At 47.6% G+C, this 23,150-nt stretch overlaps 1 protein-coding gene across 4 annotated transcripts in view; it reads right to left on the reverse strand.

The window, feature by feature from the left end:
- Positions 1 to 23,150, reverse strand: part of LOC139554890 (transcription factor HIVEP3-like) — a 58,846-nt gene that overhangs the window by 12,463 nt on the left and 23,233 nt on the right. The window contains exons 1-2 of one of the 4 annotated variants that reach the window (XM_071368135.1): positions 9,974 to 10,279; positions 106 to 4,885 (exon numbers count right to left, since the gene is read on the reverse strand). In XM_071368135.1, the coding sequence (XP_071224236.1) occupies positions 106 to 4,416 (4,311 nt within the window). In that variant the 5' untranslated portion in view covers positions 4,417 to 4,885; positions 9,974 to 10,279. Of the gene's footprint in view, positions 1 to 105; positions 4,886 to 5,748; positions 5,834 to 9,973; positions 10,280 to 23,150 lie in introns of those variants that run through there. The other 3 variants (XM_071368132.1, XM_071368134.1, XM_071368133.1) reach the window with 3 other exon arrangements.

The raw sequence follows: 23,150 nt of genomic DNA on the forward strand, positions 1-23,150 counted from the left end.
CTACAGCACATAGTGCAGTATGGGACAAGGCTAAATAAATACATACAGTACTGCAAATTTCACATTGACCTTTCTATGAGGAGGCCTCCAGTAAAGTCTCTTTACCTCAGAATGGCATGGCGTCTTCATGTCGGTGGGCTCTGGTGGGGTCTCTGCCGGGGTGGATGACATGGGAGACATGGTGTAGATGGTGGGGCAGACCCTCTGCTTGCAGTCCAACAGGGACAGGGCTGTCTTGCTGGAGAGGCCTGGAGGGTTGGGGTCATACTCGCTGGTAGACCAAGAGGAGTACACTGAGGGCTGGTGGTCAGTCGAGGTGGAGGTGGAAGGATTTGGCTTGACGTAGTTCAGATAACACCAGCTGTGAGAGGTGGTGGACTGGAGGGTCGGATATGAAGATCTTTCTTGACTTATTGGAGTACACACCCTAGGTAAACATGTTGGAATCACAACCTTTTCTTCTTTTGTGGATGTTTCCACGATTACGTTTCCTACACAACTCTCCTCTTCTTCCTCCTCCTTCACTCGTTTCTGCTGCTGTTTGGACTCAGGGCTGAAATCGACACTGTTTGAAGGGGATAACAATCGCTTGTTGCTCCCTGAGCCCGAAGATCTACAGCCCTCATCAGACCACAACTGGCTGCCTGAAGGCAGAGGCAAAGCCAAGTGGTTGCCTGGAGGCAGAGCCAACTGGCTGACTGGTAGCAGAGTCTCAGACAACATCTTGCTACTTATAGGCAGAGTCATGACCAGGTGGCTGTTATGTTCAGGCATTGGGGAATTTCTATTGCCACTGTTTAACCCAGAACACACAGGTTCCTGGGACCTAGATGTTGTGGTTTGGGACAGAGTGGTGTATATGGCACTGGCTAGGGTGTTGGTGTCTGCCTGTAGCCGGACTACTGCTACTGCTGGTGATATAGAGGGCCGGAGTAACTCTGGGCTACGTGAGATGTTAGGGTGAGGGTGAAGTATCTGCGGAGGATGTGTTACAAACTCTGAATGTCCATCATGAATGTGCGTTGGGACTGGGATCTCCAGCTTCAGGCCTGTGGACATTGGAAGGTAGTGGGCCCTAGCTATCCCTAATCGGCACTGGGTGGGGAGGGAGTGGGAAGGGTAGACAGGGCGGGGTTGGGGTTGGGCAGGATGGATGTAGGTGTGGACAGGACGGAGGGAGATAATTAGAGGTTTCCCTGAACAGGGAGGTGATGGGGTTACCCTCTGGAGGGGGTCAGGAGATTCTACAGAGTTCTTTGAGGGTAGGACTTCAGAGCAATGTCCAGTCAAATGAATACTTTGACCCAGTTTCCATTGTGAGGGGGGCTCTTGGCAAAGAGTTTGTACAGGGTTACATGATGTGGGTTCGCCTGACAGAGGGGAACCAGCAGTCGCACTAAGGTGTCGAGGACCTGGGCTTAGTCTGGAAGAAGTGCTGGGACTGACAGGGTCAGGACTGGGGCTACAGTGAGAAGGATTGTTCACCTTTAGTGCTGTGTGTTTGGCAGAAATGGAGGGACTGGGGTTCCGCTTTAGTTCTGCAGGTTTGGCAGGCTGCTCCTCCTCTGGGTCCTTGACCGGAGTGTGTCTCATGAGGAGACATTTGCGTCTGTCACTCCAGCCGGCCGCGGAGCGCTCAGGGGACAAACTGCTGTAGTCAAAGGACTTGCTTCGCATCTCCAACATCGCCATCAGGACAGACTGCTGCTGTGGGTCGTGAGGTGCTTGCTCTGAGACCGACCGCCGCATCTCCCTTTTGTGAAGATGCAGCCCTGGGACGGTCAACATGTTAGGGGCCCTAGACCTCCTCAACGGTGTCCCAGCCAGGGTCTCCATGTCTCCAGGTCTGGTGGACTCCTCGAAGCATGCAGAGCGGCTAGACGCGTGGGATGCACAGCTGTCCTGGCTGGGGCTGCGAGGCAGGGAGATGGAGTCAAAGCTGGACATGGACTCCCCTGAAGACTGGGCGGCCTCTGCCAGACGGATACGTTTCTTCTTTGGGGGCAGCTTCTCGATGGGGACCCCAGACAGGGTGAGGCTCCTCTGTGGCCACTGGAACTCGTCTGTCCTTTCAGTCTGTTTAGGCATTATGGATGCTGTTTCTGACTGTGTCTGAACAGACTCAATAACATTGGTGTTGGAATCCTCAGTGACGAATATCTCCGGGACTTGAACATTGTGTTGGCGCACCAGTTTGCGAGGTGTTGGTTTGGACGAGTGTTCCTGCGGTTGTTTCTGAGACACATCCTCATGAGATGGAAAACTAAAATGTGCCTCCTCTTTACCTTGACTGTCTGTAAACAATGGGTCCTGTTTCTCAAATGAACTAGTATGCTGAATCACTGAGAAACATTTTGATGTATCTCCCCGATCCTGCTCTACCCATGGCCATGAGTTTCTATTGCATGCTACACTTTTTCTGTCTCTGCCTTGCACCGATGTGGAGAAGGTGGGTATGGATAAAGACACAGGAGAGGATGGATCATCAGATTCAAAACTCTCCTCTTTCCTTCTCTTGCGCATTGCCAAAGCCCCTGGTTTGCTAATCGGATAGTGTATCAACTGTGAACGGTCCAGCTGGCATATTGTTGTATCAAGACTCTCTTGGGGAAGTCGTGCTATACAAAGACTTCTCTTGTGTGCCTTATAACCTTCCCAGTTCTTACATCCAATGCCACAGGACTCACACTTGTATGGCTCTGGTTGACACTGCTTGTGATCAGGAGGCACGATGGACATATTGTGATTGTAGAGTGTGTTGGAGCTACTGTGTAAACTATGTTCCTCTTTAGTGAATTCAGCACCGGGTTGTAGTTCGATAGCAGGCTGGCGTCGTAGCATCCCAGTGCGGCGAGACTGTGTTTCAGACCGTTCATCGAAAGACTGGCTAAGGCGGAAGTTTCGTGGGAAGACGTCAGAGGAGGCATCAGTTGAACTAGCAGCAGAGGGCATAGAGAGGCTTCTCAGAAGAGGAGCCATGGAAGTGGATGACAGGCCTGCCGTTGAATCCACGTGTAGTGACTGGTGATGATGGAACTTCTCACACGGAACTCCCATAGTGATGGAACCACTGCTCTTAAACCCTGGGTCTCCAGGGTTTTTGGTGCTGTGGTGGACTACCGGTGGCTCTTTCAGAGATAGAGAAACCTTGGAGTTAGACTCATTGCTACTTCTCCTAGGCAGAGAGAACCTCCTGGGCTTAACGCTGTCTATCTTACTTGTGTCCACCACAGCCTCGTTGATTGTGATGAGGTTGGTGATGTGGTCAATGACCTGCTTCTTGGGCACTGTGAACGGGCTGCTCTTCTCCTGCTGTCCCTGGCCTCCAGAAGGCTGCTGGTCCTGATGCCGGGACATCCTCTGGAGGTGGCCCAGACGGCCATATTTCCCCATGATGATCTCTGCGTAGCTTTTGGCACTTGTTGCGTTGGGTGGAATGTCCTGCGACTGCTCAGTGCTCTCAGAGCGAGAGAAATAGCCAGACTCTGTGCTGCCTCTACTCCCTATACTCGCCATACCCAACGAGGAACTGATCGAGTCAGACGAGCCTAGAGGGCCACGTTTCCCTCGGCTCAAACGCATGGCCAGCCTCTTCTTGACGGCGTAGGAGTTGTCCATCCCGCTGGACTGCTCTGTAGACCTCTCTGTGTCTTCATGGGTCTTCTCATTGGCTACACTGCCATGTCTCTCCAAGTTAGAGGAGGCAGCAGACGATGGCTGTCTGGTTTCATCTTCTGACACTGGCATTGGTTCTTCTAAAGCACTGGGCTCTCCAGAGGCGAGGCCGGCCTTCACCCTGTGGGTATGGGACTTCCGGTGCTTGTAGAGGTTGCTCTTGGTCTTGAAAGAAAAGCCGCAGGGAGCACAGGGGTAGGGCCTCTCTCCAGTGTGGGAGCGGATGTGTTTCTGCAGGACGCTGGGCTTGGCACAGGCACGGCCGCAGTAAGAACACACATATTTCCCAGGTTTTCCAGGCTTATGCTCCCGTTTCTGCTTCAGGGTGCCCTCCTGGTTCTCCTCTGTGGCAGGAGCCTCTGTAGACTGGGTGGAGGTGGTTGATAAGGAGGGAGTTGCCGCGGTCCCCCCAGACGGGGTCCGAGACACTCTAGTCGGTGTTGCCTCTGCCTTTGCATGCTTACCCTCTTCCGACAGTGGGGTGTCTGAATCAACGCTTTGCCTCTGATTCCGGAGACGCTTGCGCTCCCTCTTATTAGGCAGTTTGTGGTGTTGTTGATGTTGAGGGCCTCCTTGTTTGGAGTGAGTCTGTTGTGTCTGTGGTTCGTGGTTCTGGGAGGAGGGAGATTTGGGAGGCTCAGGGTTTGGGAGAGGCAGAGCAGACTCTCCTGGCTGAGGCTGGTCATGACCTCTGGACTGCTCCCCAGTCGGCAAGTGGCTGCAGCTGTGCAACGCCTCCATAAAACGGAACAAAAACCTCAGGTAGACACCTGGGATCCCTCCGCCTGAGGCAGGCCACACAGGTCAAGCCTGTTCATTCAACGGACTCTGGGATTGATGTATGATGAGTATTTTGTTCCTTAGTTATATCTGTCTTGTACTGGATTTCAGGCTGTCTGTACTCATACTTAGTACTTACTCCAGTCAAGCCATTCATTCAACGGATCCTGGGCAACAACTGTGAATTGTCATGCGGTAATGAGGAAGTCCTTTTCCATCCTGAGCCAAAGAAGCTTCCCATCTCGGAGCTCTGTTGGCTCCCAGATTAAACAACTCTGCCCTCTGAGTCTCTGAGCCAGTCCCCTCAGATAGTCCCTGTTGTCCGGTATTCAGATACTGGGTTGAACCCGTCCTTGTGTCAGGCCTTCAGCTCTTCAGATCCAGTTTTCAGGACTTTTTGTTGGATGTCTGTGTCCTCACTCAAGAGGACCTGAAAGAAGAAAAAAGAAAAGATTAGGTGACTGATAGACAGACCCACCTGAGAGGTAGTCTCTATCTCTCCTTTCTCTTTTTCACACACACACAGTGCGCACACATGGACACACAGTGCGCACACATGGACACACAGACACCAAATGAAATTACATCATGAAGACAGATGGCAGAAACAGTCTCTCTCCGCCCACTATGATCTAAAAACATTACTGTCGAAAGGAGGGAACCAAACAGCTAAAAAGCAAGGTTTTAATCACTTATTTCATCGAGATGGATGATGGATGATCAAGTTGGAAACAAAGCTTGGGGTTTGGTCGTATTAAAGGGGCACATTTCTCATAGCGACCAGTTTCACTTCGTCAACAATAACAACAACAAACATTAGCATGATATAGAAAGTTATTCAATGCAGAAAGAAGTCTACTTCAAAAGTTCAAAACTGTACACCTAAAATGTATGTGTTAGTTACCAAACTGTGATTTGGAATCTGGCTACAAAAACATCTAATTTACCTGACTATTTATTATGAAGAAAACGCTCCAAGTCATAGCATCCATTTTCAGATTCTGCAACCAATAGCCCCTTGAATAGTTCCCAATCAGCCGTGTGCATTGCTCAAACATAAGCTACTACGTGTTTCTCAGGGATCACAATCCCAAGACAAGATGACAGATTTTTCCTTTTGATTGCCCAACTCATGAGCTTTTGTTGCAGCCAGATGAGTCAATAGTTTCATTCATCCAGATTCCCCCAAAGTCTCCCAACCCCAGCTGCTAACTCTAGCTAAAAAGAATTAGGCCAAATGCAAATGTTGTAGTCTGTAGATAGATAGCACCGCAAGATAACACCAACACTTACTTCCTGATGGTGTAGTCTGCAGATAGATACCACCATGAGATAACACCAACATCTCTCCTATTGAGAAGTGGGTTACATCATTCACCTGTGAAAAAAAGACACTACCGTCATTTAGTCAAATACTCATCTACAATAACACATTTGATATCCAATTTCTCCTTATTCTAACTTTACACTGTCAAACAAGCAGACTTCTCCAATGATAGCAAGTCACTGAAAGCCCATGAAGTAATATCAATTTCACTAAATAATATGTTCTTTAATAAATATTTACTTTCATACACCTAATGGCTCCAAAACTCTAACTGGTGTAGTTAAAGATTTCTAAACGCCAGGCAGCCAAATACAAACAATCTTCGTCATCTTAGCTTTGTATCATCTCTGTTTCTCATGAGGATAATATACAGTGGCTTGCGAAAGTATTCCCTTGGCATTTTTCCTATTTTGTTGCCTTACAACCTGGAATTAAAATTGATTTTTGGGGGGTTTGTATCATTTGATTTACACATGCCAACCACTTTGAGAATGCAAAATATTTTTTTATGTGAAACAAACAAGAAATAAGACAAAAAGACAGAAAACTTGAGCGTGCATAACTATTCACCCCCCCCAAAGTCAATACTTTGTAGAGCCAGCTTTTGCAGCAATTACAGCTGCAAGTCTCTTGGGGTATGTCTCTATAAACTTGGCACATCTAGCTACTGGGATTTTTGCCCATTCTTCAAGGCAAAACTGCTGCAGCTCCTTCAAGTTGGATGGGTTCCGCTGGTGTACAGCAATCTTTAAGTCATACCACAGATTCTCAATTGGATTGAGGTCTGGGCTTTGACTAGGCCATTCCAAGACATTTAAATGTTTCCCCTTAATCCACTCGAGTGTTGCTTTAGCAGTATGCTTAGGGTCATTGTCCTGATGGAGGGTGAACCTCCATCCCAGTCTCAAATCTCTGGAAGACAAACAGGTTTCCCTCAAGAATTTCCCTGTATTTAGCGCCATTCATCATTCCCTCAATTCTGACCAGTTTCCCAGTCCCTACAGATGAAAAACATTCCCATAGCATGATGCTGCCACCATCATGATTCACTGTGGGGATGGTATTCTCGGGGTGATGACAGGTGTTGGGTTTGCACCAGACATAGTGTTTTCCTTGATGGCCAAAATGCTCAATTTTAGTCTCATCTGACCAGAGTACCTTCTTCCATGTGTTTGGGGAGTCTGCCACATGCATTTTGGAGAACATCAAACGGGTTTGCTTATTTTTTTCTTTAAGCAATGGCTTTTTTCTGGCCACTCTTCCATAAAGCCCAGCTCTGTGGAGTGTATGGCTTAAAGTGGTCATATGGACAGATACTCCAATCTCCGCTGTGGAGCTTTGCAGCTCCTTCAGGGTTATCTTAGGTCTCTTTGTTGAATCTCTGATTAATGCCCTCCTTGCCTGGTCTGTGAGTTTTGGTGGGCGGCCCTCTCTTGGCAGGTTTGTTGTGGTGCCATATTCTTTCCAATTTTTGATAATGGATTTAATGGTGCTCCGTGGGATGTTCAAAGTTTCTGATTAAAACAAATATTACCCAACCCTGATCTGTACTTCTCCACAACTTTGTCCCTGACCTGTTTGGAGTGCTCCTTGGTCTTCATGGTGTCACTTGCTTTGTGGTGCCCCTTGCTTAGTGGTGTTGCAGACTGTGGAGCCTTTCAGAACAGGTGTATATATAATGAGATCATGTGACAGATCATGTGAAACTTAGATTGCACACAGGTGGACTTTATTTAACTAATTATGTGACTTCTGAAGGTAATTGGTTTCACCAGATCTTGTTTAGGGGCTTTCCTAGCAAAGAGGGTGAATACATATGCACGCAGCACTTCTCTGTTTTTTGTTTTTTTAGAATACATTTTTTTGAACTCCCTCTACTTTCTCTGCGCCAACATACTGCACTGTAGCAACAACCCGTTCACCCCACACACTAGGTACGTTCCAATATCCACACTACAGTACTACCTAGAATGCATTCCCAATACATTGCTTCTTACTAGGGAGTATGCTAGGATGGTATTTGAACAGAGCCACTGATCAGCTGGTTGCGGCCTACACCCAAGCTCCTCCGGAAGAGGGCAAAACCACAGGAGGTGCTAGCTGCTGGTCAATATGAAACAACTGATGACATGTTGCCATTCTTACAGTAGTACTGTAGAACTCTCTTATATAGTAGCATTTTACTGACGGTATGCTACTGTGATAAACTAAATAATTAACTGTAAAGTTTTTTGGGACAGTCATTTTAATTCTGTTTCCAAATGCCCTTAGTAATAGAAGACAGTACATCTGTATGGTCTGTCAGTGAGTTAGGTGTTTATCTGGCATGTACATCAGTGTCCAGGACAACGTCTAGAGTGCATTTCAAGAGTGGATGATGGAATGTAGGTCAGACAGGTACTGTACTGCAGGTGGACTAAGAGACTACAAAATGGTTCATGTGAGGACTAGCAAAGAGTCAAGCTTTCTACAGTAAGAGATTCATTTAGACTTTGAGAAAGAGGTGACATTCTTCTGTTAAATCTGGAACAAGTGTGAGTGGTGCAAATTGTCAAACAAGTGGAGTGTGTTCATTGTGTGTATACATTTTGCTTGTCGTCAGGTGTTGGCGTCTCACAGTTATTGCATGGGCTCAGAGAAGCAGGTCATTTTCAAAAACATGCTTGTTATAGGCAGCAGCAAGCATCCTGATCTACCTGATATTCAGTCTAATATCTCACACAGTCCTTAAACTCCATAACACACAGCCATATCTTTTCTAAGATCTCGTTCAAAAACTAGAAATGGCATCTCATTCTCATTGCCAAGGAGAGTAAACTGGGTTAGTACCACGCCTAGTCTCCTACATTTTCAAAAAAAAAAATTGTGACACATAACTGAATTTATTTGAGTTGAAAACGCTTTTTAAAAAATCCAATAAATTTCCCTCCTCTCGTACCAATATGCACCCAGCGGTGGTTGCTATGGCGACGCCCCTAAACCACGCACAGCAGATGGAGGGAAGGAGAGCTAAATATATCTCCCAGCATCCTCACTGAGAGAGGGAGAGATGGAAAGAGAGAGTGAAAGAAAGATGGAAAGGAAGAGAAAGAGAGAGAGGGAGAAGGATGGAGAGGAAGAGAAAGAGAGGGAGAGAGCGAGAGAGATGGAGAGAGAGATGCAGAGAGAGAGCGAGAAAGCCAACTGAGATGCCTCTCTCCCACAAAGCGTATCTCTTTGGACAAAAAATGGTACAAATCCAAAAATCAATACCTGGCATTAATCCCAGGTCTACAGACATGTATCCCACCAGAAGAGAAACTGAGAATATGATTCAGTTCTTGAGATAATGACGGAGAACTAAGACACCATAGTAAATACAAAATAGAATAAAGAAATCTGAAAATACATTTAGACATTAATGTTTTACAAAAAATGAAACAGCAATAACAGCACCGTGATACACTGCGAAATGAAATTAACTTGTCAAAGAACATTTGTTAATTTTAGATTTCTTGTCACCAAACAAGTGTTTTACAAATACTCTTTGTTGTGACTTATGTAACAAGAAATGTTTTCCAATAACACAAAACATTCCCTCCATTTCTCTCTCCCAGACATAATGTATTATTTCAAGATGATGTCTCTTTTTTGTCTCTGCCAGTTCTCTCTTTTTTTCTCTTTCTCTTTCTAGCTCTTTCTATCTCTCTCTCTCTAGCTCTCTCTCTCTCTTTCTCTCCATCCTTCTCCCTCTCTCTCTTCCTTTCCATCTTTCTTTCACTCTCTCTTTCCATCTCTCTCTCTCTCTCTCTGTTCCTTTGTTACATTATCCCAGGAACACTATTATCAGGGCATTTAGTCAGAAACCGACCGTAGCTTCATCAGCAGTCTGTCAGAGACAGGGAAGTAGAGCCCTGGGGGCATCACACGCGCAACGCTGACATTCCCAGGGCTGTGTGTCTGTGTGTGTGCGCCTGCATGCGCGCACGAGCAGGTGTGTGTTTGAGGCCCAGGGGTCTCTGGACACTCTGTCTCTGACAGAGTGCTGGAGCATGGACGGACAAACAACACACATGGAAACCAATCACAGAATCCCTACACACACACACACACACACACAGCAATAACCAGGCAATAATCCAGTAAATGAACAATCTGGAATAAAACACAGCTATGTACACTAAATGGTTAGAGAATATCATTGTCCTTTACCTGGTGGTAGGTGGTTTCCCCTCCACATCTGACAGAAAGAGGGTGAGTAAGAGAGGCTGGGAGACAGAGTGAGAGAGAGAGCGAGCGAGACAGCGCGGAACAGAGCGAGAGAGAGATTGTGAATGAATGAGAGTGAGAGCCCGCTCTGTGACTGTGCGGAGAAGGGTAATCGAGACACCACTCTACTGTACGTGCACTGAGCTGACAAACAGTTAGCTAGCAGAGTATATTACTCGTCTCCTGTCTGTGTGTATGAATGAATGGGGAGGAGGGGACTATCTTTCTCTCTCTTTCTCTCTCTCTCTCTTTTTCCCTCTCGCCCTCTCTCTCTATCCCTCTATCCCTCCCTATTTGTCTCTCTCCGTCTCCCTCAGATAGTAAAAGTGAAGTGGAATGTCCTTATTTGGAGGGTGACGTCAGGCCATGTTGTTCTTGGCAGGAATCTCAGGCTCCTCAGCTGGCAGAGAGGGAGAACAGAGAGGAAGGGTGTGTGGTGGTGACTTATATTTTTAAAACACAGTTTCCCCATTCAGTTCTCACTTTCCATAGGCGGGGGAAGCAAGGCAGCAGTTGCCTATTGCTGCTGCTGCTGCATTCTGACAAAAACCTGGAAAAGCTGAAAACACAGGACCCAGGTGGAAAAAAGGCTCACAGGGTTCCAGGTTTTCAGAGTGGTTCTGGAGAATGTCCACACACAAACCGTTCCCCTCTGCATACTCCTGACAGAGCCAGCTGAACACAGTCCAGGCGATTCAGTGATTCTGACATCACTACTCCTCTCTTTATACCACGGGAGGGAGGGATGTTATTTTCCCTTTTTTCCCTTTTCAAGAGGCTGAAAGCTTGCCGACGTGTGGAGTGTTGAGGTAATGCCATCAAGACAATTGGTAGCTAAAGGACGACCACTCACACACACAGACTGGCTGGTTTTGAAAGGAGAGGCAGAGAGGCAGTAGGAGAGTGGAGAGAGAAACAGGAGGCATCCCTAACCAAGGTCTTCATCCCTCTGCAGCAGTAGCAGGCAGCACAGAGAGAGTCCTTGTCAGCATCACAGCCATAATGCCAGTGACAGAGCTGCCAGTGTGCGTGTCTTGTGTTTCCTCGCCCTCCACAGGCAGCTGGGCCTTGAATGGGACGGCTATTCGCCATAACGTGATGCCAGCCTCAATCTGCCCCTCAACTTGTCCCTTCAGTTGCCATGTTGATGGGGGGGGACTGAATAACATCACGGCGATACACCCAGTCTGTCTGAGTCTCCCTAGTCCCCACCCTGTCTCTGCTTATCCTCACTGACTCAGACACTCACTGCATTCTTTGTACTGTGCTGTACTGCCTCAGAGCAAGACAGTAAATTCACTAGCGGTTAACTGGGAGAGAAGATGAGGAAGGGGTCAAATAAGAAACACACACACACACACACAAAAAAGAAACACACACACACACATACAAGAAACCCACACACAAGGAGAATTAATCCTGTGCAATCACGTTGTGGCTATTTTTACATGTCTGACTGCTTTGAGAGTGTTCGAGTTTATATTTAGCTATCCTTAAGCAAAAGCAGTGTTTATATAAGCTCTTACATAAAATACAAGGCTTACTCTCCTGTCTTTCCCGGTTGTTGCTGTCTATACCCGTGCTCGAGTTTCCATTGTCCATCATGTCAATCAATTAACTATAGGCCTAACGGTCATCCACTCAATAGGCAGCAGCAGCCGTAGCAGGAGACAACCGGGATAAAAGAGAGATAACCTTCTGCCTGGTAGAGCACACACCACAAGTAGCAACCCAAAGGCTTATGCTGTCTCTGCTCCCAAAATCCACAGTAGCCCACTACGTAGAATGAATCAATGTACTGGGCATGCGTACTAAGTGTTACGTTAGTATGAACAGTGGAACGAAGCAACAGTGTATGACCGTCTAATGTCAGCTAGCCAGGCGGTATGTAGTCCGACATGTACAGACACCCACACCCAGACACACCCACACGCAAATGCAACCACAACCAAACTCAGACCCAAACAAACTCAAACCCAGACCCAAACACACTCAAACCCAGACCCAAACACACCCACACCCAAACCCAGACCCAAACAAACTCAAACCCAGATCCAAACACACCCAGACCCAAACCCAGACCCAAACAAACTCAAACCCAGACCCAAACACATTCAAACCCAGACCCAAACACACCCACACACAAACCCAGACCCAAACAAACTCAAACCCAGACCCAAACACACCCACCCAAACCCAGACCCAAACAAACTCAAACCCAGACCCAAACACACTCAAACCCAGACCCAAACACACTCAAACCCAGACCCAAACACACTCAAACCCAAACCCAAACACACCCACACTCAAACACACCCAAACCCAAACACACTCAAACACACCCAAATACACCCACAACCAAACTCAGACCCAAACACACCCAAACCCAGACCCAAACACACCCAAACCCAAACACACCCAAACCCAGACACAAACACACCTACACCCAAACACCCAAACCGAGAACCAAACACACTCAAACCCAGACCCAAACACACTCAAACCCAGACCCAAACACACTCAAACCCAGACCCAAACACACCCAAATCCAAACACACTCAAACCCAGACCCAGACTCAGACAGACAGGCCACGGAGACCTTCCCTCACAGCCACAGGAAATGGTGACATGACCGCCATGTGGCCCATATGAAGCTCTAAATAGTATCTGATCAGACAGGGTCTTGTATGTTCCCCTATGATCTAACCAATCTGACACGCCACCATGTTGACATGTACAGTACTGTAGGGCTGTGTGGTGGGTGACCCCTTTCTGTGGAACCCTGTTATTAACTCTTCCAATAACAGGTTCATTACATGTACTGTATGTAGTGCATGTATGTACTCAGTCTGTACAAAGCACACTTCAGAGATTCATTTGGAAGTAGAAACCTGATGGGTATGCTTTGCTCACCTCATTTAGTCTAACTGATTCTGATTTGGGTTCTATTCTCTCTCTCGTTCTCTCTCTTCCCGCGGCTATTTCTCCTAAACACTGTGAGTGAAACAGTACAATGTTACAGTGAAGTACCTGTCGAATGAGCTCACTAACTACAGAACAGAAGAAAGCAGAGCCCTAAAGCAGACCCAGAACCACACCATGCGGTTCTAGTCATCTAGAACGTTCCTTTCACATGATGTAATAATGCACCATCATGAACCATTTAGTAGAGCTACTATGACAATGTTCCACAAGTATCTAACAATAACGATCAAAGTTTATCACATTCAATCTCGGCCAGCAGTTTCTGAACAAAATATACAGTATGAGTCTTACCACAGGGCCATCAATCTGCAAATTAGAGATAATTGATATAAAAAAAAGGTATCTTATAGGAAAGTGTTCTAAATACAATTAGACAGACTGAGAAGTGGACCGTGAAGGGAATCCCAAAGAGGACATGAAAGGGAGGCGTTGTGTGGTTAGAGAAACCATGTTGAAAATAGGAAGAGGAACTGCTACATTCAGAAAGTGTCACTGCACTAGTTACTTCTTGGAACCCACGCGCTTCACTTTACCAGGAAGAAGGCGTTATGAGGACGTCAACATTTACATTGTGCATGTCTGCACCTGTCATCACTGGAGAAGTAGAAACAAAGAAGAGATACAGGTGACACTGAAGGTGAAAACCAGGAAATGTGATCCAGAAGATAATTGTGTAGCTGGTCCGCACTCAAAAAGGAGAATGAAGGATTTCCAGAAGATAACACACGCACACCAACGCCTAGGAACAGAGTCAGGAGGCTGATTGCGTAGTGTTGATAACAACATTCATACAGAAAGGCTTAGTAGGCCGTCTGTTCTGGCCTTCGTCGATGGGAAGCAGCGTTATATGATGTAACTCAACGTCACTAAAACACACACTCACACTGGGCAGCGGTGAGGCTGACTGATGTAACACTTCCATCAGAGGGATTGATCCAAAGACAGTAGAGGTGATGCATTTAGCTGGCTGAGGGGTTTAGCAGGATGTACAGCAGTAAACTGTTGGGAAGACAACGCCTGCCACACATCAGCAGTGTTATGTGATGTTGAGTTACATCATATGTAACTTTCCTGTCACAACTTGCAGATGTGTTGCTGTGCGTTTTGTTGCCAACCTTACTTTGCTAGCTGACAACATTATGGTTTTTACTTTTTTATTACCGTTTATATTTTTAGTTTTTCCCTCACAACTTTTTTTTCATTCAACTTTTTCACTCCGGACGCTTTATCTGGACATGGTTCGTCAGGACCTCCAACAGCCGAAGCTATGTAGTAACATTAACATGATGCCTTCTAATGGCAGTCGCTGTACTCATAATATACAGGAGAACGATCAACTTACGGCGAGGATAGCTGTGCTGCAAGCCCAGCTTCAGACGCAATCGTTAAGCAAGGGTAATTTCAGTGTAGGAAAGGATGAAACAGCGTCTGTGCCACCAGTAAGTACAGATAGTAACGTTAGTATAAATCCCCTCGCACAGTCCCCGCAGCCGGAGAACTTTCTCATGGCTTCTGGAGGGAAATGCTGTAGGAATGCTCAACCGGTGTCGCTCATTCAGCCGACAGAAACTTTCAACCGGTTTTCCCCATTAAGCAGCGAGTTGGAGTCTGAGCCTTCTCTTGTCTCTACTCCTCCCGTTACGGGGTCTGAGACGCCGAAGCTTCCCACCATTAGCTCTGACAAATTGAAAACCCTAGTCATTGGCGACTCCATTACCCGCAGTATTAGACTTAAAACGAATCATCCAACGATCATACACTGTTTACCAGGGGGCAGGGCTACTGACGTTAAGGCTAATCTGAAGATGGTGCTGGCTAAAGCTAAAACTGGCGAGTGTAGAGAGTATAGAGATATTGTTATCCACGTCGGCACCAACGATGTTAGGATGAAACAGTCAGAGGTCACCAAGCGCAACATAGCTTCAGCATGTAAATCAGCTAGAAAGATGTGTCGGCATCGAGTAATTGTCTCTGGCCCCCTCCCAGTTAGGGGGAGTGATGAGCTCTACAGCAGAGTCTCACAACTCAATCGCTGGTTGAAAACTGTTTTCTGCCCCTCCCAAAAGATAGAATTTGTAGATAATTGGCCCTCTTTCTGGGACTCACCCACAAACAGGACCAAGCCTGGCCTGCTGAGGAGTGACTGACTCCATCCTAGCTGGAGGGGTGCTCTCATCTTATCTACCAACATAGACAGGGCTCTAACTCCTCTAGCTCCACAATGAGATAGGGTGAAGGCCAGGCAGCAGGCTGTTAGCCAGCCTGACAGATTAGTGGAGTCTGCCACTAGCACAGTCAGTGTAGTCAGCTTAGCTATCCCCATTGAGACCGTGTCTGTGCCTCCACCTAGGTTGGGCAAAACTAAACATGGCGGTGTTCGCCTTAGCAATCTCACTAGGATAAAGACCTCCTCCATTCCTGCCATTATTGAAAGAGATCGTGATACCTCACATCTCAAAATAGGGCTACTTAATGTTAGATCCCTCACTTCAAAGTCAGTTATAGTCAATTAACTAATCACTGATCATAATCTTGATGTGATTGGCCTGACTGAAACATGGCTTAAGCCTGATGAATTTACTGTGTTAAATGAGGCCTCACCTCCTGGTTACACTAGTGACCATATCCGCCGTGCATTCCGCAAAGGCGGAGGTGTTGCTAACATTTACGATAGCAAATTTCAATTTACAAAAAAAACAAATTTTAAAAAATTGTCTTTTGAGCTTCTAGTCATGAAATCTATGCAGCCTACTCAATCACTTTTTATAGCTACTGTCTACAGGCCTCCTGGGCCATATACAGCGTTCCTCACTGAGTTCCCTGAATTCCTATCGGACCTTGTAGTCATAGCAGATAATATTCTAATTTTTGGTGATTTTAATATTCACGTGGAAAAGTCCACAGACCCACTCCAAAAGGCTTTCGGAGCCATCATCGACTCAGTGGGTTTTGTCCAACATGTCTCTGGACCTACTCACTGCCACAGTCATACTCTGGACCTAGTTTTGTCACATGGAATAAATGTTGTAGTGTTGCAATCGCAACAAATAATCTGCTCAGACCCCAACCAAGGAGCATCAAAAGTCGTGCTATAAATTCTCAGACAACACAAAGATTCCTTGATGCCCTTCCAGACTCCTTCTGCCTACCCAAGGACGTCAGAGGACAAAAATCAGTTAACCACCTAACTGAGGAACTCAATTTAACCTTGCGCAATACCCTAGATGCAGTTGCACCCCTAAAAACTAAAAACATTTGTCATAAGAAACTAGCTCCCTGGTATACAGAAAATACCCGAGCTCTGAAGCAAGCTTCCAGAAAATTGGAACGGAAATGGCGCCAGACCAAACTGGAAGTCTTCCGACTAGCTTGGAAAGACAGTACCGTGCAGTATCGAAGAGCCCTCACTGCTGCTCGATCATCCTATTTTTCCAACTTAATTGAGGAAAATAAGAACAATCCAAAATGTATTTTTGCTACTGTCGCAAAGCTAACTAAAAAGCAGCATTCCCCAAGTGAGGATGGCTTTCACTTCAGCAGTAATAAATTCATGAACTTCTTTGAGGAAAAGATCATGATCATTAGAAAGCAAATTACGGACTCCTCTTTAAATCTGCGTATTCCTCCAAAGCTCAGCTGTCCTGAGTCTGAACAACTCTGCCAGGACATAGGATCAAGAGAGACACTCAAGTGTTTTAGTACTATATCTCTTGACACAATGATGAAAATAATCATGGCCTCTAAACCTTCAAGCTGCATACTGGACCCTATTCCAACTAAACTACTGAAAGAGCTGCTTCCTGTGCTTGGCCCTCCTATGTTGAACATAATAAACGGCTCTCTATCCACCAGATGTGTACCAAACTCACTAAAAGTGGCAGTAATAAAGCCTCTCTTGAAAAAGCCAAACCTTGACCCAGAAAATATAAAAAACTATTGGCCTATATCAAATCTTCCATTCCTCTCAAAATATTTTGAAAAAGCTGTTGCGCAGCAACTCACTGCCTTCCTGAAGACAATCAATGTATACGAAATGCTTCAGTCTGGTTTTAGACCCCATCATAGCACTGAGACTGCACTTGTGAAGGTGGTAAATTACATTTTAATGGCGTCAGACCGAGGCTCTGCATCTGTCCTCATGCTCCTAGACCTTAGTGCTGCCTTTGATACCATCAATCACCACATTCTTTTGGAGAGATTGGAAACCCAAATTGGTCTACACGTACAAGTTCTGGCCTGGTTTAGATCTTATCTGTCGGAAAGATATCAGTTTGTCTCTGTGAATGGTTAGTCCTCTGACAAATCAACTGTACATTTCGGTGTTCCTCAAGGTTCTGTTTTAGGACCACTATTGTTTTCACTATATATTTTACCTCTTGGGGATGTCATTCGAAAACATAATGTTAACTTTCACTGCTATGCGGATGACACACAGCTGTACATTTCAATGAAACATGGTGAAGCCCCAAAATTGCCCTCGCTAGAAGCCTGTGTTTCAGACATAAGGAAGTGGATGGCTGAAAACGTTCTACTTTTAAACTCGGACAAAACAGAGATGCTTGTTCTAGGTCCCAAGAAACAAAGAGATCTTCTGTTGAATCTGACAATTAATCTTGATGGTTGTAAAGTCGTCTCAAATAAAACTGTGAAGGACCTCGGCGTTACTCTGGACCCTGATCTCTCTTTTGACGAACATATCAAGACTGTTTCAAGGACAGCTTTTTTCCATCTACGTAACATTGCAAAAATCAGAAACCTTCTGTCCAAAAATGATGCAGAAAAATAAATCCATGCTTTTGTTACTTCTAGGTTAGACTACTGCAATGCTCTACTTTCCGGCTATGTCACGTTCCTGACCTGTTTTCTCTTGTTTTGTATGTGTTTATTGGTCAGGGCGTGAGCGGGGTGGGCATTTCTATGTGTTGTGTTTCTATGTTGGGTTAAAGGGTTGCCTGGTATGGCTCTCAATTAGAGGCAGGTGTTTGGCATTTCCTCTGATTGAGAGTCATATTAAGGTAGGTTGTTCTCAATGTTTGTTTGTGGGTGATTGTCTCCTGTGTCTTTCGTGTCTGTGTATGTGCACCACACGGGACTGTCTTGGCTGTTCGTTCGTTTGATGTAGTCTGTTCCTGTTCGTGAGTTCTGCGTGTAGTTATGTAAGTTCCATGTTCAGGTCTGTCTACGTCGTGTTTGTTATTTTGTAATTTCCAAGTGTTTTCGTATTTCGTCTTCGTGTTTCAATAAATATCATTTATGTCTAATTACCTCGCTGCGTATTGGTCCACCGATCCTTCTCTCCTCTCCTCGTCCGAGGAGGAGGAGGAAGACGACAGCCGTAACAGAATCACCCACCTAACTAGGACCAAGCGGCGGGGGAGAGCTCAACAGAGCAACCAGGACTCATGGACATGGGAGGAGATCCTGGACGGCAAAGGACCCTGGGCTCAGCCAGGGGAATATCGCCGTCCCAAGGCGGAGCTGGAGGCAGCGAAGGCAGAGAGGCGCTGGTATGAGGAGGCAGCGCGGCGACGCGGTTGGGAGCCCGAGAGTCAGACCCAAAAATTTATTGGGGGGGGGGGGGCACACGAGGAGTGTGGCAAAGCCGGGTAGGATACCTGAGCCAACTCCCCGTGCTTACCGTGGAGTGAGAGGGCGTCGTACTGGTCAGACACCGTGTTATGCGGTAAAGCGCACGGTGTCCCCAGTACGCGTGCTTAGCCCAGTGCGGGCTATTCCACCTTGCCGCACTGGGAGGGCTAGGTTGGGCATCGAGCCGGATGTCATGAAGCCGGCCCAACGTATCTGGCCTCCAGTACGTCTCCTCGGGCCGGCGTACATGGCACCAGCCTTACAGGTGGTGTCCCCGGTTCGCCTGCATAGCCCAGTGCGGGTTATTCCACCTCGCCGCACTGGCAGGGCTACGGGGACCATTCAACCTGGTAAGGTTGGGGAGGCTTGGTGCTCAAGAGCACGTGTCCTCCTTCACGGTCCGGTATACCCGGTGCCACCTCCAAGTACCAGTCCACCGGTGGCAGCCCCCCGCACCAGGCTGTCTCTCCGGGTTCTCTCTCCAGCTGCTCCCACCTGTCCAGCGCTGTCAGAGCTTTCCTCCTCTCCAGCGCAGCCAGTGCCTATACCACGCACCAGGCTGTCTCTCCGTCTCCTCCCTACAGGTGTGCCCGTCTGCCCAGCGGCGCCTGAACTGCCCGTCTGCCCAGCGGCGCCTGAACTGCCCGTCTGCCCAGCGGCGCCTGAACTGCCAGTCTGCCCAACGCCGCATGAACTGCTCGTCTGGACTGAGCCGTCGTCCAGCCAGGACCAGCCAGAGCCGTCCAGCCAGGACCAGCCAGAGCCGTCCAGCCAGGACCAGCCAGAGCCGTCCAGCCAGGACCAGCCAGAGCCGTCCAGCCAGGACCTGCCAGAGCCGTCCAGCCAGGACCTGCCAGAGCCGTCCAGCCAGGACCTGCCAGAGCCGTCCAGCCAGGACCTGCCAGAGCCGTCCAGCCAGGACCTGCCAGAGCCCCTCAGCCAGGACCTGCCAGAGTCCCTCAGCCAGGACCTGCCAGAGTCCCTCAGCCAGGACCTGCCAGAGTCCCTCAGCCAGGACCTGCCAGAGTCCCTCAGCCAGGACCTGCCAGAGTCCCTCAGCCAGGACCTGCCAGAGTCCCTCAGCCAGGACCTGCCAGAGTCCCTCAGCCCGGAGCTGCCGCCCCTTATCCCGGAGCTGCCCCTTATCCCGGTGCTGCCCCTTATCCCGGTGCTGGCCCTTATCCCGGTGCTGCCCCTTCATTTAGGTGGGTTTAGTTGGAGGGTGGTCATTGGGAGGGGGATACAGAAGCGGGGAGTGACTATGGTGGTGTGGGGACAGCGTCCGGAGCCTGAGCCACCACCGTGGTCAGATGCCCACCCAGACCCTCCCCTAGACTTTGTGCTGGTGCGCCCGGCGTTCGCACCTTAAGGGGGGGGTTATGTCACGTTCCTGACCTGTTTTCTCTTGTTTTGTATGTGTTTATTGGTCAGGGCGTGAGCGGGGTGGGCATTTCTATGTGTTGTGTTTCTATGTTGGGTTAAAGGGTTGCCTGGTATGGCTCTCAATTAGAGGCAGGTGTTTGGCATTTCCTCTGATTGAGAGTCATATTAAGGTAGGTTGTTCTCAATGTTTGTTTGTGGGTGATTGTCTCCTGTGTCTTTCGTGTCTGTGTATGTGCACCACACGGGACTGTCTTGGCTGTTCGTTCGTTTGATGTAGTCTGTTCCTGTTCGTGAGTTCTGCGTGTAGTTATGTAAGTTCCATGTTCAGGTCTGTCTACGTCGTGTTTGTTATTTTGTAATTTCCAAGTGTTTTCGTATTTCGTCTTCGTGTTTCAATAAATATCATTTATGTCTAATTACCTCGCTGCGTATTGGTCCACCGATCCTTCTCTCCTCTCCTCGTCCGAGGAGGAGGAGGAAGACGACAGCCGTAACAGGCTACCCGGATAAAACACGAAATAAACTTCAGTTAGTGCTAAATACGGCTGCTAGAATCCTGACTAGAACCAAAAAAATGTATCATATTATTCCAGTGCTAGCCTCCCTACACTTGCTTCCTGTTAAGGCAAGGGCTGATTTCAAGGTTTTACTGCTAACCTACAAAGCATTACATGGGCTTGCTCCTACCTATCTTTCTGATTTGGTCCTGCCGTACATACCTACACGTACGCTACGGTCACAAGATGCAGGCCTCCTAATTGTCCCTAGAATTTCTAAGCAAACAGCTGGAGGCAGGGCTTTCTCCTATAGATCTCCATTTTTATGGAATGGTCTGCCTACCCATGTGAGAGACGCAGACTCGGTCTCAACTTTTAAGTCTTTACTGAAGAATCATCTCTTCAGTGAGTCATATGATTGAGTGTAGTCTGGCCCAGGAGTGTGAAGGTGAACAGAAAGGCTCTGGAGCAACGAACCGCCCTTGCTGTCTCTGCCTGGCTGGTTCCCCTCTCTCCACTGGGATTCTCTGCCTCTAACCCTATTACAGGGGCTGAGTCACTGGCTTACTGGTGCTCTTTCATGCCGTCCCTAGGAGAGGTGCGTCACTTGAGTGGGTTGAGTCACTCACATGATCTGCCTGTCTGGGTTGGGCCGTGGCGGAGATCTTTGTGGGCTATACTCGGCCTTGTCTCAGGATGGTAAGTTGGTGGTTGAAGATATCCCTCTAGTGGTGTGGGGGCTGTGCTTTGGCAAAGTGGGTGGGGTTATATCCTTCCTGTTTGGCCCTGTCCGGGGGTATCATCGGATGGGTCCACAGTGTATCCTAACCCCTCCTGTCTCAGCCTCCAGTATTTATGCTGCAGTAGTTTATGTGTCGGTGGGCTAGGGTCAGTTTGTTATATCTGGAGTCTTATCCGGTGTCCTGTGTGAATTTAAGTATGCTCTCTCTAATTCTCTCTTTCTTTCTCTCTCTCGGAGGACCTGAGCCCTAGGACCATGCCTCAGGACTACCTGGCATGATGACTCCTTGCTGTCCCCAGTCCACCTGGCCGTGCTGCTGCTCCAGTTTCAACTGTTCTGCCTGCGGCTATGGAACCCTGACCTGTTCACCGGATGTGCTACCTGTCCCAGACCTGCTGTTTTCAACTCTCTAGAGACCGCAGGAGCGGTAGAGATACTCTTAATGATCGGCTATGAAAAGCCAACTGACATTTACTCCTGAGGTGCTGACTTGCTGCACCCTCGACAACTACTGTGATTATTATTATTTGACCATGCTGGTAATTTATGAACATTTGAACATCTTGGCCATGTTCTGTTATAATCTCCACCCGGCACAGACAGAAGAGGACTGGCCACCCCTCATAGCCTGGTTCCTCTCTAGGTTTCTTCCTAGGTTTTGGCCTTTCTAGGGAGTTTTTCCTAGCCACCGTGCTTCTACACCTGCATTGCTTGCTGTTTGGGGTTTTGGGCTGGGTTTCTGTACAGCACTTTGAGATATCAGCTGATGTACGAAGGGCTATATAAATAAATTTGATTTGATTTGATCAGCACCAGGTTAGCTCCCTCTCTTTCTCTGTATCAAGTACACTTTGACACAGATCCTTTTGACTCTGTGTGATTTACAAGTGTGACCAACCAGGGTTTCGAACCCGGTTCTCCAGCATGCCACATGACTGTGTTTTTAACCCGCTGAGCTAAAGCGTGGGCATTAGTTCAACGAGAAACACAAGTCTTTAAGTATCTGGCCAGGTTACTCATCACAAGAGTGCAGTTCACCAAACCACCTGTTACATGAGCACATTCTGGTTGAACTGAGTTCCAATAACACACTTTCTGATGGAGTTCTTTGTCCTGGTCCCTTTGGTCTCACAGAGCAGTAATGCCAAACCAATTGACTCCCATATCAAGGTGATGTAATGCAGAAAGAAAGAGAGAAAGAAAGAGAGAGCGAAAGAGGAAGAGAGGGGAGAGGGAGAGAGAGAGAGGAAGAGGGGAGAGAGAGAGAGCGAGAGGAAGAGAGAGGAGTGGGAGAGAGAGGAAGAGAGAGAGAGCGAGATAGAGATAGAGGGGAGAGGGAGAGAGAGAGGAAGAGAGAGAGGAAGAGAGGGGAGAGGAAGAGAGAGAGGGGAGAGGGAGTAGCCATATGTTCTCTTATTTCACCAACAGAAAACCAACACACTGGCTGAGAGTTGAGCTGTGGCAATCTGCCAAAAAGCCCCTGTCCAGGAATCTATAGCAATCACAGAGAGGAGGAGGAAGTAGAGAGAGAAAGAGAGATTGAAGGGGGGATAAGAGGAGAGAGAGAGAGAGAGAGCGAGAGATAGAGAGAGAGATAGAGATAGAGAGGAGGGGGGTAAAAGGAGATAGAGAGATAAGGTGGAGAGAGAGAGGGAGAGAGCGAGAGTGAAACAGAGGAAGACAAAGGCAGTGATACTGTGGACAGGCAAGCACTAAGGAAAATATTTTGACATCTGTCGGTGAAGCCTGCAACAGATATCGATAAAAGCTGTTTAACTTGGAGGGGGACAGCTACGCTTGGCACTTTAACATTTTAACACTTGATATAAGAAAAATGATCAAAAAATGATCCTCCAAAAAGCTGCTGACCAATCAGGTGGCCTTGGTAGCCAACCCAGAGAACCCATGACCTTCTTCCACTATG

This window comes from Salvelinus alpinus, chromosome 26, assembly GCF_045679555.1.
Source record: "Salvelinus alpinus chromosome 26, SLU_Salpinus.1, whole genome shotgun sequence".
Taxonomy (NCBI): Eukaryota; Metazoa; Chordata; class Actinopteri; order Salmoniformes; family Salmonidae; genus Salvelinus; species Salvelinus alpinus.